Source organism: Bos javanicus, chromosome 12 (assembly GCF_032452875.1).
Source record: "Bos javanicus breed banteng chromosome 12, ARS-OSU_banteng_1.0, whole genome shotgun sequence".
Lineage (NCBI taxonomy): Eukaryota > Metazoa > Chordata > Mammalia > Artiodactyla > Bovidae > Bos > Bos javanicus.
This window is the reverse complement of record NC_083879.1, coordinates 30,960,356-30,979,995: the sequence shown is the minus strand read 5'-3', so window position 1 is coordinate 30,979,995 and position 19,640 is coordinate 30,960,356. Positions and strand designations below refer to the sequence as shown.

The 19,640-nt window shown below is 50.9% G+C and overlaps 1 protein-coding gene and 1 long non-coding RNA gene across 6 annotated transcripts in view; one reads left to right on the top strand and one right to left on the bottom strand.

Moving 5' to 3' along the window:
• Window positions 1–10,920, bottom strand: part of SLC7A1 (solute carrier family 7 member 1) — a 63,080-nt gene extending 52,160 nt beyond the window's left edge. For 2 of the 5 annotated variants that reach the window (XM_061434863.1, XM_061434864.1), the window contains exon 1: window positions 10,149–10,920. In XM_061434863.1, the coding sequence (XP_061290847.1) occupies window positions 10,149–10,905 (757 nt within the window). In that variant the 5' untranslated portion in view covers window positions 10,906–10,920. Of the gene's footprint in view, window positions 1–1,997; window positions 4,842–10,148 lie in introns of those variants that run through there. The other 3 variants (XM_061434866.1, XM_061434865.1, XM_061434867.1) reach the window with 3 other exon arrangements.
• A 10-nt stretch (window positions 10,921–10,930) lies between these two features.
• The window catches only part of LOC133258365 (uncharacterized), a 30,307-nt gene continuing 21,597 nt past the window's right edge, over window positions 10,931–19,640 (top strand). Inside the window, exon 1 of the long non-coding RNA XR_009739987.1 lies at window positions 10,931–11,174. This is a non-coding gene — a long non-coding RNA (uncharacterized LOC133258365). The remainder of the gene's footprint in view (window positions 11,175–19,640) is intronic.

The following is a 19,640-nucleotide window of genomic DNA, read 5'->3' as shown; positions in this document are numbered from 1 at the left end:
AATTTTAATCCATCAGACCTCAGAGTCCAAAACTTAACGTCTCCAAGAACAGTGTCTTTTCTTACTCTTCTTCCCACAAATCCTCAACTCTGAAAGAGAAGGCTCACCTTTCCGATGGGCTCTTCCTCAAATCACACTGAATAAAAGTCAAAGTGTTGAAATTAACAAATGTTTGTGCCATCCCTGGAAAAAAAAAAAATCACACAGCCCAGCCAGGCCACCTTCAAAACGCCAGCGTGTGGGGTCAGCTTAGGACAGAGCGACCCACGTCTACATCAGCACAAACCACCCCGGGAATGCACACAGATCCTGCCTTGTGCCCCTGTCTGCTTTCTGGGGAGTCCTCACACAGAATAATGTCCACTTCAGTCAGAGAACCTCAGCCACCACAAAAAGAAACCTTTTTACCCTCACACTGTCTTTGTCCAAACCAGTGTGGACAGAGAATTCCTCCCAGGGCCCAGCTCTCCCTGCAAACTTCGAGTCGCCCCCAGGGCTGTCTGTAAGGCCACAGAGAAGAGTAAGAATTCTCAGAGCACACGCAGGTCCAAGAACACGTGCTGTGCGGGGGAAGTTTCGTCTTCATCTCTATATAAACATGCGTGTCCCCGGGTGTGCACCTGAGCCATGCCAGCTTATCTCCTCTTAGAGACTGAAGCCAAGGAACAGACGGCCACCACCCTCAGGGGCACCCAACCACGGGCCCCAGCAGCCTTTCCCCAGCCCAAAGGATGCCTTCCCCAGGGGCCTCCAGAGCCCTGTGTGGACCGGGCTCTGAAACCCAAGTGCCGGCATCCTTTGGAAGGAGGAACGAAATGCCCTCACCGGGGCAGGCACAGGCGGCTGTAACATGCAATCCCTGAGACCAGGGTCGTTCCTCCAAGCTGACCTCTGGAATGAGATGCTGCGTTATTAAAGGACTTTCTAAGTCAGAAACACGGCGGCGGACAGCCTACCATTGTAGCTTGGTAGCACTGATGCTCGAAGATGAGACGCTTCTGGCAAGTCAAGCAAAGTTCCCAACAACAGGACAGGTCAGGCCGATGCAAAGAGCCTCAGACACAGCACGTGAGAGGCTGTCATCTTGCCCCATTTGTGAAGAAGCCTAGTGGCCAGACCCAGGAAAACCCCTTCTTGCAACAAGACCTGATTATTCCCAAAACAGAAACGTCACAGGACGGTCTGCACCAAAGCACAAAAGGTGGTACGTGTCTGTACCAAAAAAAGCCCCAAATAAACCCCAAATCAAGATGCCAGGGCAGAGTTAATTAAAAATAATTTAAAATTAAATTTAGAATAATTTCTCGTTCTTTCCACTTGCCAAAGTGTTACTACATAGCTCAAAGGCACCCCTCCTTTTTTTCTATCTTAGCATAGTTTATTTTTTAACTTTTTATCTTATATTGGGGTATAGCTGATTCACAATGCTGTGATAGCTCCAGGTCGACAGTCATACACGTACCCATCCTTCCCAAAACTCTGCTCCCATCCAGGCTGCCACATAAATTGACCAGAGTTTCCTGTGCTGTACACTAGGTCCTTGTTGGTTATCCATTTAAAGACATCCTCCTCCCCCGCCTTCACCCCACTTTAAACTGTACTGCTGTTTCACTAATTATAAAAATAATTCTTTCAACAAACATTTGCTAAGCACTCGTTCAGGGGCTACATGCCCAGCAGTGAACAAAACAAAGCCTGATTTTTAAGTGTTTTCTTTCTGTACAAATACAGGCAACTCGTTGAGATAACACTGAATATGAAAAATTGAAAATTTTTCACTTTTAACAGTAAAGTTTTTCCCATAAGATCAGATGTTCCCTGAAAACACTTTTATTGACTACATAATATTCCACATGGACAGTGTCATAATTTGCCCAAAGGTATTTTCAAACGCTCACTGACCTCACGATAAAAACGCAAACAAGAGACGCAGCTAAACACAGCATGTTAGACCCAGACTTAGGACCGTAACGGGGAAAAGGAGGATACAACCTTACCGATCACGGACGGAGGGCAAGTACGCAGTCACGGCTTCCCCGCGGGCCACGGTAAGGCCCAACTCGTGAATCTCCCTTTTTTATAAGCCCTACTCCCTCTTTGATCCAAGAGAACATTGTCTGCACAGAACAATACGTTTTCATTTCAATTTCCCTTCTTTTCAGGAAAGGAAATGTTTGCACTTCAAAGGGTTCCTTTGAAGAGCAGCCTCCGGCCCTGGCCCGTCCAGGTTAGGAGTTCCGCGGCCCCAGCGGGGCGTGCAGAGTCTGGGCGGCTGCCCACCGCAGCCCCTCTCCAGGCCAGCTCCTTCAAGGAGAGGGTCTGGTGCGGGAGAAGAAAAAACAAACATTGGAAAAATACTCGAGGCTTTTGATCGTGGCCTTCAGAGGCCCTTTCTCACACAGTGTGGATTTCACAGCCCAGGGAAACTGAGGCACAAACGCCGGGGAGCCAGGTCCTAAGAAACCAGCCCCACCCAGTAAGGAGGTCTTCTAAGCTGGCAGAGTGGAGCCCTGGGGGCATTGCTGGTGATGATCAAGGGGATGTCTGCGATAACCGAAACGCACAGGCAAGATCCACGCCTCATCCAGCAGTTTGGAACCTTCCCCGGGAACCTCAGCAAAGACTAGGATGCACAATTTAGGGTGTCCCCTTTTCTCTCTCCACTAGCCTCTCCTGCAGGCCCATGCCCCTACCCTCTGCTGAGTCTGGGGAGTCAGGGCTTCACAGCAGACAAGAGAGGGCCTGCAACATTTCTTTTCAAGTCATGAACAAGTTCTGGGTATTTAATAATGATCTCCACCCTTCCCCACCCCGAGGGGGTTAACTGCCTGTTCAGGTGGGCAACCGGCCAGGGGGTGGGCAGGGGCGTGAAAGCTTCGGCTCCAGACAGGGCGTCTGCTGCCCGGGGGCCCCAAGTCTCTGCTCGGGGCTCCCGCCCTGCGTGTTCGGGGTGCAGGTCTGAGGGATCAGGTCGCCCTGAGCTGAAGACTTCCGACCACCCACCTTCCCGCGAGCCCGCTAACCTGCCGGGCGCTCGGCCTCCTCGTGTCCTCCTCCTCTTACTTTTCTGTAGTTTCCCAGTTCTTCACAATAATGCAGTCTAACTTTTAGAAACATTTTTTCCTTAAAGAGGCTTATAAGAGAAAGTTAGACCACAGTTCCATTGAAAAAGCCTCTCCCGAAAAAGGGAACAGAAACAAGCTACCTATGCGCACATGGAAGGGACATTATTTGAACAACGGAAAGTTGACTGTGGACGAGATGACAATGTCATAACGTTAAATTTCCTGGTTTTGATGTCGTACTGTGCTCATGTAAGAGAACAAGAATAACCTTACTAGGAAACACACTGAAGCTTGCAGGGCGGTAAATCAAATGACATGATGTCTTCGACTTATTCTGAAAGGGTTCAGGAAAAAATACATATATGTGTGTGTGTAGATTAACTGATTGACAGATAAACAGAAAAAAGGAATAAAATATAAGCAACGGGTGATTTGAAAAAACTGAGGAGCTCCTCTAACTCCTGCAACTTTTTCTTTAAGTCAGAAGTATTATTCATGAAAAGCTGAAAAGTAAAAGAAGAGAGGAGAGAGGCAGGCAGCACTCCAGGCCTCATGACAAGACCAAGGTCCCAGCCACTGGGGCCCAGTCTCTCCAGGACTGCTGCTACCCTGGCTACCCTGGCTCAGACAGCCCCCGTCCCCAGCATTCTGAGGGTGTCAAAGAAGCATCTCACAAGGAAAGAGACCCCGCCCCACCTCCCACACTACTGAAGTAAAGATCTGGGCCCAAGGACCACTGCCACCGGCCTTGAGAAGGCGGGGGCAGAACCGAGAGGGAAACCACGCTTCCCTGCAAATCAGAGCCCCTGCGGAGAGCCCCCCACCCCAGCAGAGCTGGAGGCGGAGCAGAGAGGACTGATGCAGACCAGAGAAGCAGGGCTCCCCGGGGCCTGGCCAGAAGCCCCACATCCAGCCAGCTCTGGTGATGCCAACGCCAGACTGCTGCTGACCCAGAAAGAACGTGGCCCAGCCTTGTCACACACGTGCCAGCGCCAGGTCTGACCACTGGCCAGCACAGCTGTCCCAGGACTCCAGAGCTCCAGCTGCACCAGGAGCCAGGGCTCAGAGAGAAGAGGGCTGCACGCCAAAGACGCAGGGGCAGATAGAGAAATAACGCGGGCTGCCCCACAGCGGTGGGACAGCTGGTTCCTGCACCTCCAGAACTTACTTGGAACCCACAGAGCCCGGGGGGCCTCGCATCTCCAGGTCCATGTGCTTATCTCAGGGCCCACCTCAGGCCCACGCACACACGGATGCCAAACCACAGCCCCGAGACAGCTGCAGCCCCAGACAAGGCCGTGATGCCCACGGCCCTGGGCACATTCGGTGTCAGGACCCTGTGGCTAGGTCCCAGGGGCAAATCCACGCTCTGCCGCTTACAACCCACACCTGTGCCCATTAACAACTTGCATCCCTTCTCCAGGCCCCCTCCCCATCAGCCAAAGAGCAGAACTGACCTCACTGGGTGGCTGTGAGGATTAAATAAAAAACACAGAAAGCGCGAAGCCCACAGTGAGCGCTCACAAGGGCTTGTAGTCTGAGTCTTACTCAGCCCCAGGGCCTCTCCCTTCCTTCCTACTTGGTCTAAGAGACTTTGGTTAATGGCAAATAAAAAGATTTGGGCAGATAAAAGGATTCAGAGAAAGAGAGCATTTCCGTGCCAACCTGAAAAGGTCAGCACAAGCATCTTCACGGGCGGGAAGACAACGGTGACAAGGATGTGATGAAACACCAGTCAGACCGCAGTCCCTTCTTTCCCCTCGCCAGCATCCCCAGTGATGGCCCGCCACCCACCCCACCCCACCCCACCCCACCCCTCTCAAGGATCTACATCACCCCTCCAGGAAGGAGGAAAAACGGTGGGAAACAGACATGGCCCAAGTTTTTAACCCCAAAGCCCTCAGGGTAAGTTGGACAAAATGTCTGGGATTGGGATGGATGAGGGTGAACACCTTCCAAACAGACACACATGCACAGCCTTTCTCACTCAAGCACACATATAGGCACGTGCACACAGACATAGGCAGGCAAACACTGAGAACGGGGCCGGGATTCTGCCTCCCAGAGGCGTGGAAAAAAAGTGGAAGTGTTCGTCAGTCGTGTGTGACTCTTTGTGACCCCGTGGACTGTAGCCCGCCAGTCTCCTCTGTCCAGGGGGTTCTCCAGTCAAGAATACTGGAGTGGGTTGCCATTTTCTTCTCCAGGGGATCTTCCCCAACCAGGGATTGAACCCATGTCTCCTGCATCGAAGGCAGATTCTTTACCATCTGAACCACCAGGGAAGCCAGCCCGAGACGTGAGGAGGATTCAAACCCAAGGTTGTGGATCTGAGATCTGCAGAACCGGCCTCCCTGACACCAGGCCCTACACCACCCCCTGCAGTGCGGACCCAGCTCCAAGGAGAAGGACTACACGTTAACATCTCGGGAAAGTGGGCGAGCAAAACAAAGCTGTTGCAGATTTTGTTTTTCTCCATGCTGAAATCAAAGAACTGAGCTTTCTCTCCAATATAATAGCGAATATTTACATGAAGCACTTGGTGTGTATCAGAGTTATGTGAGGTGCATAACCTGGATTATGGCCTCATTTAAATCCCCTCAACCCTACACAGTGCGTACTAGAAGTCAATTACTCTGCAGGCAATACAGAAAAGAATTTAAATGTGGCTCTGAGAAACATCTTAGAAAAAGGCATTTTAGAGTTAAGTGGAGCCCGCTCTGGGGAGGGGGGCCATGAGGAGAGCGGGCGTGGGGGGGCCGCCCGGGATTGGCACCGTAAGCGGGTCTCGAGGCAGAGCCCGCTGTGTGCCCAGCACGTGCGCAGCAGCCTCTACTCCTACGTAAGTAGGAAAGCACTTGGTTCTCCTACACAGGAATCTTATCTGCACAGATATTTGGAAGCTCTAGGGCAGGAAGACAGACTGTTAAGGACACAACTGCGTCCAGAGGGGAAAGGTGATTCCGGGAAAAGGGAGACAGGGTGGAAATCCACACTGTCCTGCTAACGCAAGACCTCGTTTCTCCCTCCTCTGTTTAAACCCACCCTCTCGGGAGCCTGTGAAGCCTTTCTGGAGCTTGACTTCTGGTTGCGCTTACCAGGAGGCTGGCAGAGGAAAGAACTTATTTCATGAAAGACACTAAATGTGTTGACTTAGTACCTTTATTGGGCTTCCCTGGTGGCTCAGATGGTAAAGAATCTGCCTGTCAATGAAGGAGATACGGGTTCGATCCCTGGGTCGGGAAGATCCCCTGGAGGAGGGAATGGTAACCCACTCCAATATTCTTGCCTGGATAATCCCAAGGACAGAGAAGCCTGGTGGGCTACAGTCCAAATGGTTGCAAAAGAGTCGGCCACGACCGAGCAACTAAGCACACAGGCACACTCAATCCGGCAAGCCAGTCTTTTGGTATTTACCCAGAGGAGTCACTGCATCATTACAAAGCTGAGAGGGAGGCTTCACACATTTGCAGGGGCTGGACCATCCACAGGACCTTCCAGAGGCAGCACACAGATGCGACGGAACTGGCCGCAGGGGCCTCAGGGACCCCGTTCTTGGCAATGGACCACCGGCCCCAGCTCCTGGAAGCAGCATCCTCACTTCAGGGCAATGATCTGAGGCTGCACTGAAGCTGTAAAGCCTTCGAACTCCACACTGACGTGGTCTCTTCCCCGAATCTACCACTTGGCGGTGCCCCCTCCTCCCCTGCTAGTGATAACAACCAGAGGAAAAGCCAAGTGACAGACCCATGTGTGGCGTGATGGGGGACCTCAGGTCAGAATCTATTCCAACATGTGGCCTGTGTCCCCTGGATGAGCGAATCGTGACACCTTTGCAGGGAAATGAGGACAGCAGCCCGCCCAGTCCTTTCACCACGTGCTGCCCGTCCTTCCAGCAGCTTCACAGAACGCACTGAACCACCATGGTAGGCTGTGACTCGCTTTGCGTAAGTGTCGGGGTGGCTGGTGTCAAAGCTGCTTTGGAATTTGGGGGGAATACCAGAATACAGAGAAAGAGAAGCCGCTGAAGTCACTACAGGGCTGATAACCTGCCGCCAAAAAGGCTACTCTTCTCCTCCCACTGGAAGTGACCTAAAACCTTGGGGGTGGATACAACTTCAGCCTGAAGCCCAGGGCCAGCGGCCTCAAGCCCAAGAAACCCCTGGAAGGCAGGCGTCCTGAAGACCAGGAATGAAAAAGCAGGCCCACCCCATGGCTGCTGTCCCGCTGCGGGGCCGACCAACTAACCACAGCCCGGAAGCCCTCTGGAGGGCGCAGGAGGCCGGGGTATCGCACACGACTGCAACAGGGCAGGTGGGGCTCAGTCCTGTCTGTGAGCATGCAAGGGTCTGAGAAAAGCCAGCTGTGCCTGTTACAAAGTCCTTCCCAACACGCTCTTCCCGACCTTACCAGGACGGTGGCTCCGCTCTCCTGGGACCCACCTCTCCGGCCTCACCTGGATTCTTCCTTTAAATCCACAGAGGGAGCGAGGACACCAGCCTACAGATGGCGCAGAGCTCAACCAGTCACGTTTCTACCAGTTCCACCCTGTCCAAGCTGCCACCATCCAGCCTGCACAGAAGTGACACACGGTCACTCTCGCTTGCGTAGAAAGAAGCTCGACTTGCGTTTCTTTCCCAGACCTGACTACTAGCCTCTGCGCTGGCCTGCCCGCCTCTGTGCCCGCCCCTTCCCCATCTCTTCTCCACACCGGGTCTGAAGGGACCCTTGCCCTCTGGGACAGCTGCCCACCACTCTCCGTCCCTGAGAAAAAAAGTCAAGTCCTCCCGTCCCAGGGGCCTGCCCTCAGCTGGAGCAGATGGGGGTGGGCCCGTCTGCAGATGCACTCCAGGTGGAAGAATGGCCATCTCAGAAGATGCCTATGGCCCAGATAACTCCAGTCAAAGTGTTACTCCCTCGTTCATGTCTGACTCTTTGAGACTCCATGGACTGTAGCCTGCCAGGCCACTCTGCCCATGGTATTTCCTAGGCAAGAATCCTGGAGCAGGTTGCCATTGCCTTCTCCAGGGGATCTTCCCAATCCAGGGATCAAACCTGTGTCTCCTTATTGGCCAGCAGATTCTTTACTGTCTGAGCCACCGGGGAAGTCCAGACAACTCCAGGGTCAGAGGAAAATGTTTCTTCCCCAAACAAGGACACACTTATTCCAGCTTCAAATTCCTCCCTGGGATTAACGGACCAATACCTCCAAATACATGGTTAATAATGAAAGGGATTAATTTAATTAGACACAAGGCAGGGCCCTCCAACATAATTACATATTTTTACTGGCCTGAGTAGACAAGAAACTACAGACTAGAACAGTCAGTAGACATGTGTTTAATTCCATCAAAGAATGAAAGCTTCTACCAGATACAATTAACATGTGTCTTAAAAAACAAGCTCCCCAAGGCCAGCAATCTCATGTTTCAAGCCCTGTTTTCCTTTAAAGCAAATAATTATATGCATAAGAGCATCCATGTGGCTCAATCCAGATTTAAACAACCGAGAGTACATTTCTGATCTCTATTCATGCTCGTCCTGTTCAAGTGAAAACTCCTCTGGCACGCTTTAAATTTTATCTCCAATAATTAAACATGATCTTAATATGCTAAAACCTTTCAAAACTCTTTGAACCCATTGTTTACTTTGTCCCCCTAAGTTTCTATTCTGACTGTGGGACTTAAAGGCCTTTCGTTTTAATGACACAGGGGTGTGTTCAGTGTAAAAATAATAATTTCCACTGAGATCAACTAAAAATGTTGGGGTGGGGTGGGGATAAATGTATCATGGTTTCCTAATATCAGAACCACACACAAGTGGCAAGAAACTGTTAAGATAAATCCCACAGAAATTGCAATTCAAATTAAGCACAATGAGGAAGCTCTGCCAGAGGCCAAAACACAGTTCTCCCCGTCACATGTTTAAGAGCTCATTTAGGGAAATACACCTGGGATGGAAACCCTGGCCCCCTCCTCTGTCGAGGAGTCTGGAATAAAATCTACTCCAGGTTACACCTGAGAGCCTCAGGGTGGGTGCTGGGCAGTGTGGTTTTCTTCCAGGGGCACTTGCCTGGCTGTCCTAATCACACAGGTCAAGCACCTCTCCCCTCCGGTTCTCAGAGCCACGGAAAAGGGATAAGACCAGCGAACAGGGCACGCGGCGGTAGTACTACTACAGCGCGAGGCTGCTGTGTACACACAGGTCTCAGGATGACCGCCGACCGCCTGGCCTGGGAAGTTTTCTACTACGTAGAAAGGAACACACGGAGAATAGGTCGTCTCGGTGAAGCCGGAACTTCCTCCCACCAAAAAAAACCATACGGGAGCCGTGATCACCGGCCGGAGAGGCCAGTTCGGGTCACAAGGAAGCCCACCCGGTGCGGGGGGGGGTGGGGGTGGGGGGGGGGAACTTCCCCTAAGTAACCCCCCGTGGGGGACTGGGTAAGAGGTGGAGGCGGGCCGGGGAACTTCCAGGGGTTCCAGGGAGGAATAGAGGTGGGCGCCCCGGCCAGCGCACGGGGTACGCAGCGCCGTCACCAACCGGCCACCTGCCGCGGGACCACCCCGCGTCCCCCCCGGGGCTGGCTCCGGACGCGCGGCCGATGACACGTCGCGGACCTCGTGGCGGGGTGGGGTGCTCCGTTGTGCGCCATGTAAGGGAAGGTCTCCCGGATGCCCGCCGAGTCCTGTGCGCGCCCACCCACCCGCTCCGGCCCCGTAACCACCGGTGCGTCCCGGCGCCCAGTGCCAGGCAGGGCACGCGTGGCACCCACCCCGAGGCGCCAGGGCGCCCACGCTTACTCACGGGGTGTTGCATCATGCACCACGCCGCGTCTTCAGGGAAGCAAAATGGACTCCGTATCTGAGACAGCCGCATGGGCACCGGCCGCGCGCACCGCCCGCCCGCCTGCCAGCCCGGCCCGCGCGCCCACCCAGAGAGTGCCAGCGCACCCCCCCCCCCCGACTCCCCGCGCGCGCGGACCCTGCGCTGCCCTGCCGCGGCCCCACGCAGCGCCGGGATCACCCCCCCCCCCCCGCCCCCACCCTACGAAGGTGACCCAGACTCGGCAGGCCGGGCACTCACCGAACCGGCAGGGAGGCAGGATGCGGGCAGGACCGTCGCTGGACAGACGCCCTAGCCAGGGCTGGACTGATGGACGCTCGGTCGGACGGAGGCGCAGCTGGACTGGACGGACGGTCGGCCGAGGATCGGTGGGACTGCCGGATGATCTGGCGGAGGCGCGGCGCGCGGGATCGGAAGCTGGTGTAGCCGACAGCTGGTAGTCCCGCGCTCCGCTAGCAGGGGACCCGCGGCTCACACCTGCCCGCGCGGAGTGAATGAAGTGTGGAGGGCGGGAGGCATCCGGCGCGCGAGTTTCATCAGCCGCGCCCCGCGCCCGCCCTCCCCGGCGCCCGCCCACCCCGGCGCCCGCCGCCCGCCGCCCGGGCCAGCGGGCCCGCGTCACCGCCGGGCACCAATGGCAGCGCGGCGCGGCCGCGGCTCCCGGGGCCGACCGCGGTGGGGGCGGGGCGCGGGGCGGGGCTCGTCTGCTTCGCGCACGGGGCCCCGGCCTGGGATTCCCCCGCCGGGGGCGGCGCTTGCAGACGCTGCGGCCGTCGCCCGCCCCTACCCGCAGCCCCGCCCCCACCCCAGAGTGGACCAAGCTGGTGTGACACCCACCCCCCGCCCCGGACTGTCCACCCCCGATCACTGGCCCCAGCGAGCGGACAGACACCACGCTCTCGGCCAGTTTGCCTCCTCTTAAATGAAAATATTGGGGAGACACGTGAAGGTGTTTTGGGTTTTTTTTAAGTATTATTGTAAATCTTTTCTTTGTCATCGGAATATTTATGACTATTGCCTATTTTTAATAAATATCACATCCTCGCCCCTTGTCAGGAAGGACCAGAAAGCCCGAGTGCGCCTGTGTCCCGGCGGCGGGACTTTGCAGGCATGTCACCGCGGTTACTTCCGCACCTGCTGTCCCCAGGAGGGAGGTAGCAGAGACCGAATTACCCCCGTGCTCACCTCGCAGGCTTCCTCTTTGCTCCAAAAACCCAAGCAAGAATCACGATCTCTAGAACTCCAGTAACCTTTGACATGAAAGAGGTAAGTAGGTCATAAATTAATCCTTCCGGCCTCCTAACTTTGTAGGAAAGAAGGAAAAACCATAGCGTGGTGTCCACGACCTTTAAATGCTCTCCACACTTCCTAACCGCCTGCCCCCCGCCCCCAACAAATGTCCTTGGTCAGTAATGGGGGCTCATTGTCACAGAGCAATATTCTCACAGAGTGCCATACACTATTACTACTCATTTATAAAGCATGTAACTGCAGGGTGCCAGCTTCAGAAATGTTTTCATGAATGCATAAAAATAGGTTAGTATTTGCAAGGCACTTTGCACAGGGCTAGAGAATTCCATGGACAGAGGAGCCTAGCAGGCTACAGTCCATGGGGTCCCAAAGAGTCCGACAGAACTGAGGGACTAACACTTTCACTTTCCCACTTGGAACAGTGCTCAAATCATAGTGAGTGACTGCAAAGGCGTTGTTTTAAAACAGTACGTTTCAATTGGAACTGTCTGTCGGTGATGTGATGCTCTCAAGTTGCATTAAGGAGGTCTCCTGTGCGGAGGAGAATCCCACCGTCTGAATCCCACCTTCCTGAATCCCAGAGTTTCCTTAACGCTGACACAGACAGACAGAAAGAAGCCTGGTTTGCCTTTGCCCTTGATCTGGATTTGAATCTGAATTCTACTGTTTCCCTTGTGGCTCAGCTGGTAAAGAATCTGCCTGTAATGCAGGAGACCTGGGTTTGATCCCTGGGTTGGGAAGATCCCCTGGAGGAGGGAATGGCTACCCATTCCAGTATTCTGGCCTGGAGAATTCCATGGTCCATGAGGTTGCAAAGAATCGGACACAACTGAGCGACTTTCACTTTCTACCACTTCATTCCTGTAGGGTTTTCTGCACGCTATCTCACCTCTGTTTGGAGCTTATAAACCTGTGTTCTTAGCAGACTATCCCTTAGTGCCTGAAATAAGATTGTGGGATTTTTTGTTTGTTTGTTTTAAGTAAAACAAAATTTGATGGATTGTAGAGATGCTCTGCTTGTGTGGCCGACATGGAACATAGAGTCAGTGTTTGTAAATTCTGAGATCAAGTGTTCCAGGCCCTGGTGGATGTATGGGTCATCGTAATCCAGGAGATTTTCGGCAATGTGCCCAGTTCAGCAGTCCCACCCAGCAGACTTCGCCTTCAGAAAGGCGATAGGAGACCCTCTGTGACAAGGCCCTCTAGCTAGCAGCTCCCTGGTAGGAAAGAACGAATGTGAACTGGCAGAAAACTAATTATGCTTGGAGGCCACGTAGTCTCGAGACTGCAGGACCACAGGGAAGCACACGCAGCCAGGCCCTGGCGCTGACAGCGCTGAACTCCTCACCACAGAAGACCCATGCCTCTGTTGGGGTTATTTAGCAGTCTGTAGCGATTTCAGTGTTTCCCCACAGTTGTTCTCCTCCCTCTTGTCCCGTGTGCCTAGTGTGGAAGGTGGGAAAGCCGTAGAGGTTCTCCGACGCCTCCTTGTCTCGAACAGTGCAGTGTCATAGCTATGCTGCCAACACAAGGAGCGCTGGCCCTAGATGGGGATGAACACCAAGGTCCAACTGCAGAAGGCTGGTGTCCCCACTGTGAGCAGAGAGGCCAGTAGGCACAACAGCTCTCTGGCATCAGCTGGACGTGGCCATGAGCCTGGGCTGCATCACCTGTGAAAGGAGGGGGTCAACAACTCAAGCTGCCCCCGACCTCATCTTCTTTTCCTCTATGCTTCTACTGTCCCTTCCTCCGCCTTCTCATTGGAAGATATGAAATCGAAGAAAGTGTCACCAGCCCTGGAGCCAGGTTTCTGATTCTCTTCCATTTCCCCTCAACCAGGTAAGGCCCCCACCTGTGAATCCTGGGGTTCTGTGTGGCACCTGGAAACTGCTCCCCGGACAGATCATTGTCATTTGTGAAACTGTTAGTTGTTCAGTCATGTCCGACTCTTTGCAACCCCATGGACTGTAGCCCACCAGGCTCCTCTGTCCATGGGATTTTCCTGCCAAGAATACTAGAGTCGGTAGCCATTCCCTTCTCCAGGGTGTATTTCTAACCCAGGGATCAAACCCATCATTCATAGGGCTTAGCTTATTCCTGCAGAAATTTGATTTGACAAAAACCATCCCGTTCTTTGGATTTCTAAAAGGGTGTGCCACTTGGTGTGGCGATACACCATTTTCAATCAAACCTAGACACAGTGGTGACTGCACTCTGAAAGCTCTCATCACAGATAATGCTTTCCTGCTATATTAGGATAAAAAAAGAATGAGGTCTCAGCTCACCCTAACACCCCGGATGTTTCATCAGGGGCTTTCCTGTTAGCTCAGATGGTGAAGAATCCACCTGCCAATGCAGGAGACCTGGGTTCGATCTGTGGGTCGGGATGATACCCTGGAGAAGGAAATGGCTATACTATACTCCAGTATTCTTGCCTGGAGAATCCCATGGACAGAGGAGCCTGGCGGGCTACAGTCCATGGGGTTGCAAAGAGTGGGACACAACTGAGCGACTAACAGTTTCATGAATGACAATGATCTGTCCGTGGGTTACAGGCCATGGGGTTGTAAAGAGTCAAACACGACTGAGCAACTAACACTAACATTCCAGATGTTTCTAACTTTGTCAAGCAAAAGTACAACCTTTATGCAAAGACATTTCAGGTTCTAAACATTCTGTCCATATCCCTCAACATCCCTTCCTACCTTGAGCTTCTGTGGCCTCATGGTTTGTGCTGAACTTCCCTGCTCAGAGCATGGGCCATCACAGCAATAGTGCAGTGGCCTAGAACACAGACAGTAGAGACAGAGCATCTGTGGGACTGGCACCAGGTAACTGAGGCTCTCTGGGCCTCAGTTTTCTCATTTGAAAAATGGGATCTCTAAGGAACTGCTGAAAGAGTTGAGATAATGAGAGCCCCCTGTGAAGTGCCTGGCTTATAATAATATGACTCCATAAAGGCTACTGCTTACTGTTAATACTCATCAATGATTTTCACCTAATGCATGCTCCACTGATACAAGCAAATACCAGAGGGATGACTTTATCAGCACTTGCTTTACTCTTTGACTCCTAAGAGGAGTCACTAAGGAGGGTGGAGGGGGAGCCACAGGAGCAAGGGTATTTACAGATAGCTTTTCATGGTGCACCAACACCACACCCTCCCTAAGTTGGCATGGGGGTAGGAACTAGCCCACAATCCCATCTGCAAGAGCTTTGCTAGAATCCCGAGCATGGGCAACTCAGAAGAAGGACATTACTGCAAGCAGGCTCTCTCATGTGCTCCACTGTTGATGTTTTGTGCCAAATAAAGCTGTGTTTCAGGGGGTCACCCTGTGCATGGAAGGGATGTCCACAGAGTCCTTGGTCTCTACCTACTGGGTGCCAGTTGCACCCTTACACAAGCAAAAATGTCCCTCGATGTTGCAAAAAGCCTCTAGAAGGCAGAAATTGCCCTCCCTCCTTTGAGAGCTGCTAGCCTAGAGGGACGTCTAATCGTCTTGCACTGGGTGCTGGATGAATAGAGATGGTGCCATCCTGACAGGCAGGGTTCAACCTCAGCTGGTCAGCACCAGTTCAACTGGACCACTGTTTACCCCTTCTAATGGACTGGTGCCTACAGCATCATGCTTGTTAAATATGCTTCTTATAATTCCTGCATGGTTGAGCCTTAGCTGGGAGTTTCTTTAAAGAAGCAATGATGAAAGCGGATCTTAGTTGTTCGTGTAGCAAAGACAAAGTTCATTCCAAGACCATTATGGCGGTACTTGCCTGGTGGTCTAGAAGTTAAGACTCCACCGCGCTGCCACTTCAGGGGGCGTGGTTGGATCCCTGGTCGGGGAACTAAGATCTCACATGCCAAAAAAAAAAAGGGGGGGGGACATCATGGTGGCTCAAAGTAGTCAGGTGGAAATTATTCTACCTCAAAGGCATCCAGTTATTCCCCGGTATGGACTTCTCACCCACCACTACCTTCTCCCCCATCTTCCCCAATCATAGTACAGAATGACATTGTAGACAGCTTGTCATGAAGGATGGTCACAAGCTATTCATCTACTTTTGGACTTTTCCAGAGCAACTTTTACGAGGTGATTCTCCTCTAGGTGTCTCTGTAAATAGAAATACACCACTTTTGATGATGTACCTTAGGCTCCGGGGTGAGGTACACATCCCATATTTCCCGAGAGGACGGCTTCAGATTTTGGGTCCCAGGGTGCTGGCAGTGGGGGTGGCCACCTGTTATTAAAAGACAGGCATCCAGAAGTGTTGCCCCTGGTATCTGATCTATGTCCAGAGAAGTCCCCCAACATGGGATGAGGGGGAGGGGAGCAGTCAAGTAACTGGGGTACCTATGGATTCAGGACTAAGGGAAAGATGAGGGATAAGTCAGGTTGTGTTACTGCCTGAAATGAGCCCAGCTGCCAAGTAGAATCACACAGCCGCCATAAGCAACAATCCGGACCACGTGTTCTTCGTGTGTTACCACCATCCGGCTCCAGCGACCACTCTGGGCACACCTGTCCTGTGCTCTGATCCAGCCCCAGGTAGGGAGACAAGCCTGGCATCCAACTGTGCTGGTTTTATCACATGGTCCCAGGACACCATGCCACAGGACAGCACTGCCTGTGTTCCCACTGCCCAGAGAAACTGTTCTCATTTACCCTTCTTTTAATCAGTCTCCTCTCCCATGGACTGAAGGATGCCATATGAGAAAACTGGCTGTAAAGAGAAAAGCCCTTCCCCTTCCAGGCCGGCCTTGACCCGGACATGTGGACTCTCCCCTTTGGTTGGTTGCTTCCCAGAAGTTTCCACACCAAGTCGCTTCAGGCAGCCCAACCCCACACCCTCCCACTGGGTCAAGCTTGATAACTCAGCACAGTAGTGATATCAAGCTGGGACCTCTGCTCTGCTTGTTTTGAGGAGAATATTCTGTCTCTTATTAAGTTTCCTATGTAAGTGTCACCAGACAGAGTTAGTCATTAGTTACCCTGAATAGCTTATTACTTAACCATTGATCATTCATCAGGCTGACTGAGTGGTATTCTAAGTGATTGTCACAAGGAACAAAGAAATATAAATTTCTTCTTTTCTTTCTCTGGGGTTGGGGAGGGGAGGGTGCAGGGCAGAGGTTCTCTGTTCTCATATAGAACTCTCAAGTTTTCTTTTTTTAGCTATGTATTTTTTAATATAAATTTATTTATTTTAATTGGAGGCTAATTACTTTACAATATTGTATTGGTTTTGCCATACATTGACATGAATCTGCCACAGGCGTACATGTGTTCCCCATCCCGAACCCCCTCCCACCTCCCTCCCCATCCCATCCCTCTGGGTCATCCCAGTGCACCAGCCCTGAGCATCCTGTATCATGCATCGAACCTGGACTGGCGATTCATTTCACATATGATAATATACATGTTTCAATGCCATTCTCCCAAATCATCCCACCCTCACCCTCTCCCACAGAGTCCAAAAGACTCTTCTATACATCTGTGTCTCTTTTGCTGTCTCGCATACAGGGCTATTGTTACCATCTTTCTAAATTCCATATATATGCATTATTATACTGTATTGGTGTTTTTCTTTCTGGCTTACTTCACTCTGTATAATAGGCTCCAGTTTCATCCACCTCATTGGAACTGATCCAAATGTATTCTTTTTAATGGCTGAGTAATACTCCATTGTGTATATGCACCACAGCTTTCTTATGCATTCATCTGCTGATGGACATCTAGGTTGCTTCCATGTCCTGGCTATCATAAACAGTGCTGCGATGAACATTGGGGTACACGTGTCTCTTTCAATTCTGGTTTCCTCGGTGTATATGCCCAGCAGTGGGATTGCTGGGTCGTATGGCAGTTCTATTTCCAGTTTTTTAAGGAATCTCCACACTGTTCTCCATAGTGGCTGTACTAGTTTGCATTCCCACCAACAGTGTAAGAGGGTTCCCTTTTCTCCACATCCTCTCCAGCATTTATTGCTTGTAGACTTTTGGATCACAGCCATTCTGACTGGCATGAAATGGTACCTCATTGTGGTTTTGATTTGCATTTCTCTGATAATGAGTGATGTTGAGCATCTTTTCATGCGTTTGTTAGCCATCTATATGTCTTCTTTGGAGAAATGTCTATTTAGTTCTTTGCCCACTTTTTGATTGGGTCATTTATTTTTCTGGAATTGAGCTGCAGGAGTTGCTTGTATATTTTTGAGATTAATTCTTTGTCAGTTGCTTCATTTGCTATTATTTTTTCCCATTCTGAAGGCTGTCTTTTCACCTTGCTAATAGTTTCCTTTGTTGTGCAGAAGCTTTTAATTTTAATTAGGTCCCATTTGTTTATTTTTGCTTTTATTTCCAATATTCTGGGAGGTGGGTCATAGAGGATCCTGCTGTGATTTATGTCGGAGAGTGCTTTGTCTATGTTCTCCTCTAGGAGTTTTATAGTTTCTGGTCTTACATTTAGATCTTAATCCATTTTGAGTTTTATTTTTGTGTATGGTGTTAGAAAGTGTTCTAGTTTCATTCTTTTACATGTGACTGACCAGTTTTCCCAGCACTACTTGTTAAAGAGATTGTCTTTTCTCCATTGTATATTCTTGCCTTCTTTGTCAACATTAAGGTGTCCATAGGTGCGTGGATTTATCTCTGGGCTTTCTATTTTGTTCCATTGATCTATATTTCTGCCTTTGTGCCAGTACCATACTGTCTTGATGACTGTGGCTTTGTAGTAGAGCCTGAAGTCAGGCAGGTTGATTCCTCCAGTTCCATTCTTCTTTCTCAAGATTGCTTTGGCTATTCTAGATTTTTTGTATTTCCATACAAACTGTGAACTTATTTGTTCTAGCTCCGTGAAAAATACCATTGGTAGCTTGATAGGGATTGCATTGAATCTATAGATTGCTTTGCGTAGTATACTCATTTTCACTATATTGATTCTTCCAATCCATGAACATGGTATATTTCTCCATCTATTATCAAATTTTTTAAGTCCTGTGTGAGGAGAAGATGGAGAGAGTAGCATAGAAATATATACATTATCATATGTAAAATAAATAGCCAGTGGGAATTTGCTGTATGACTGAGGGAGCTCAAAGTGGTGCTCTGTGACAACCTAGAGGGGTGGGATGGGGTGGGAGATGGGAGGAAAGTTCAAGAGGGAGGGGACATGTGTATACCTATGGCTGATTCATGTTGATGTATGGCAGAAACCAACACAATAGTATAAAGCAATTATCCTTCAATTAAAACTAAATAAAAATTATTTTAAAAGCCCTATATGCAAAATGTTGACACAGCAGTCAATTTAACCATTGACTTCCTAATTAACTATGGGTAGAATTTTTTAAAACAAAGGAAAAATACCTTGATTGACACTATGGCAACTTAAGTATGTTTACAGTGGCGCCTGACCTTCCATCTCCCCATTCATGGGATGTACTGCCATTCAAAAGAAACAGTTAGATGCAAATAGATGCAAAGCAGACACATGTTGCAACATGTGCAACATCTATTTGCATCAGGTGCTGCACCTGAGCAGCACCACCTGAGCAGCACCTCCACTCATTCTTATACTCATTCACCCCTAAAGAAGGAAAGAGCACGCAAATGCCTGTGGCGGCCAGGTTCCCACCCTCTCACCTGGCGAGCATCTTCTTGTTCTGCCTCTGACTCATGTCATCACTGACCCCCTCATCTGCACATCTTTCCTCATTCAGCCCCATTCATTTCCAGCGTTGGTAGGGAATGGGTAGGTAGACTGCCACCTACCCATCACAGGTGATTCCTCAGGAGCCTTCTTCTCCAAGATGGGTACCTCTCCTCACAGTGAACCGACCTTTCCAGGCTGGCATTAGTGTTCCACCCACATAAAGGAAAGAAGCAGTCCATGGGAGACCTTGTGTACCAGTTATGACTTGGCTGTTTTTCTGGTGCCCAAAATTACGCACAGAGTGCCCAGGTCTAAAGCAAACACTTCTCAGATGAAATCAACAGCAACTGAGAATACCAGAAGATGTGAGTTCTAACTGTACTATGGTTCAACCATTTTGTTTTGCTGTCACACAGTCTGTAACGATATGGAGATCATTCATTTTGCATTCTCTCCTGTGCCGCACACATCTGGTAATAAGGATAAACAAACTGGCTCTCCTGCCCACAGGTCAGTGTCTGGGAAAAGGCGGGCTGCTGATGACTCATGACTGGAATCTGTGTGTCCACTCACCTGTGCCAACGTTCCCGGACCTTCAGCGTCCATGCTGGGAACTTTCCCTGTGCTTTCCGCTCCAAAGACAACAGAAGAATATATATATATGAAGTGAAAGTCGCTCAGTCGTATCCGACTCTTTGCGACCCCATGGACCCCATGGAGTCCATGGAATTCTCCAGTACTGGAGAATTCTAGAGTTCTGGAGTGGGTAGTCGTTCCCTACTCCAGGGGATCTTCCTAACCCAGGGATCGAACCCAGGTCTCCTGCATTGCAGGC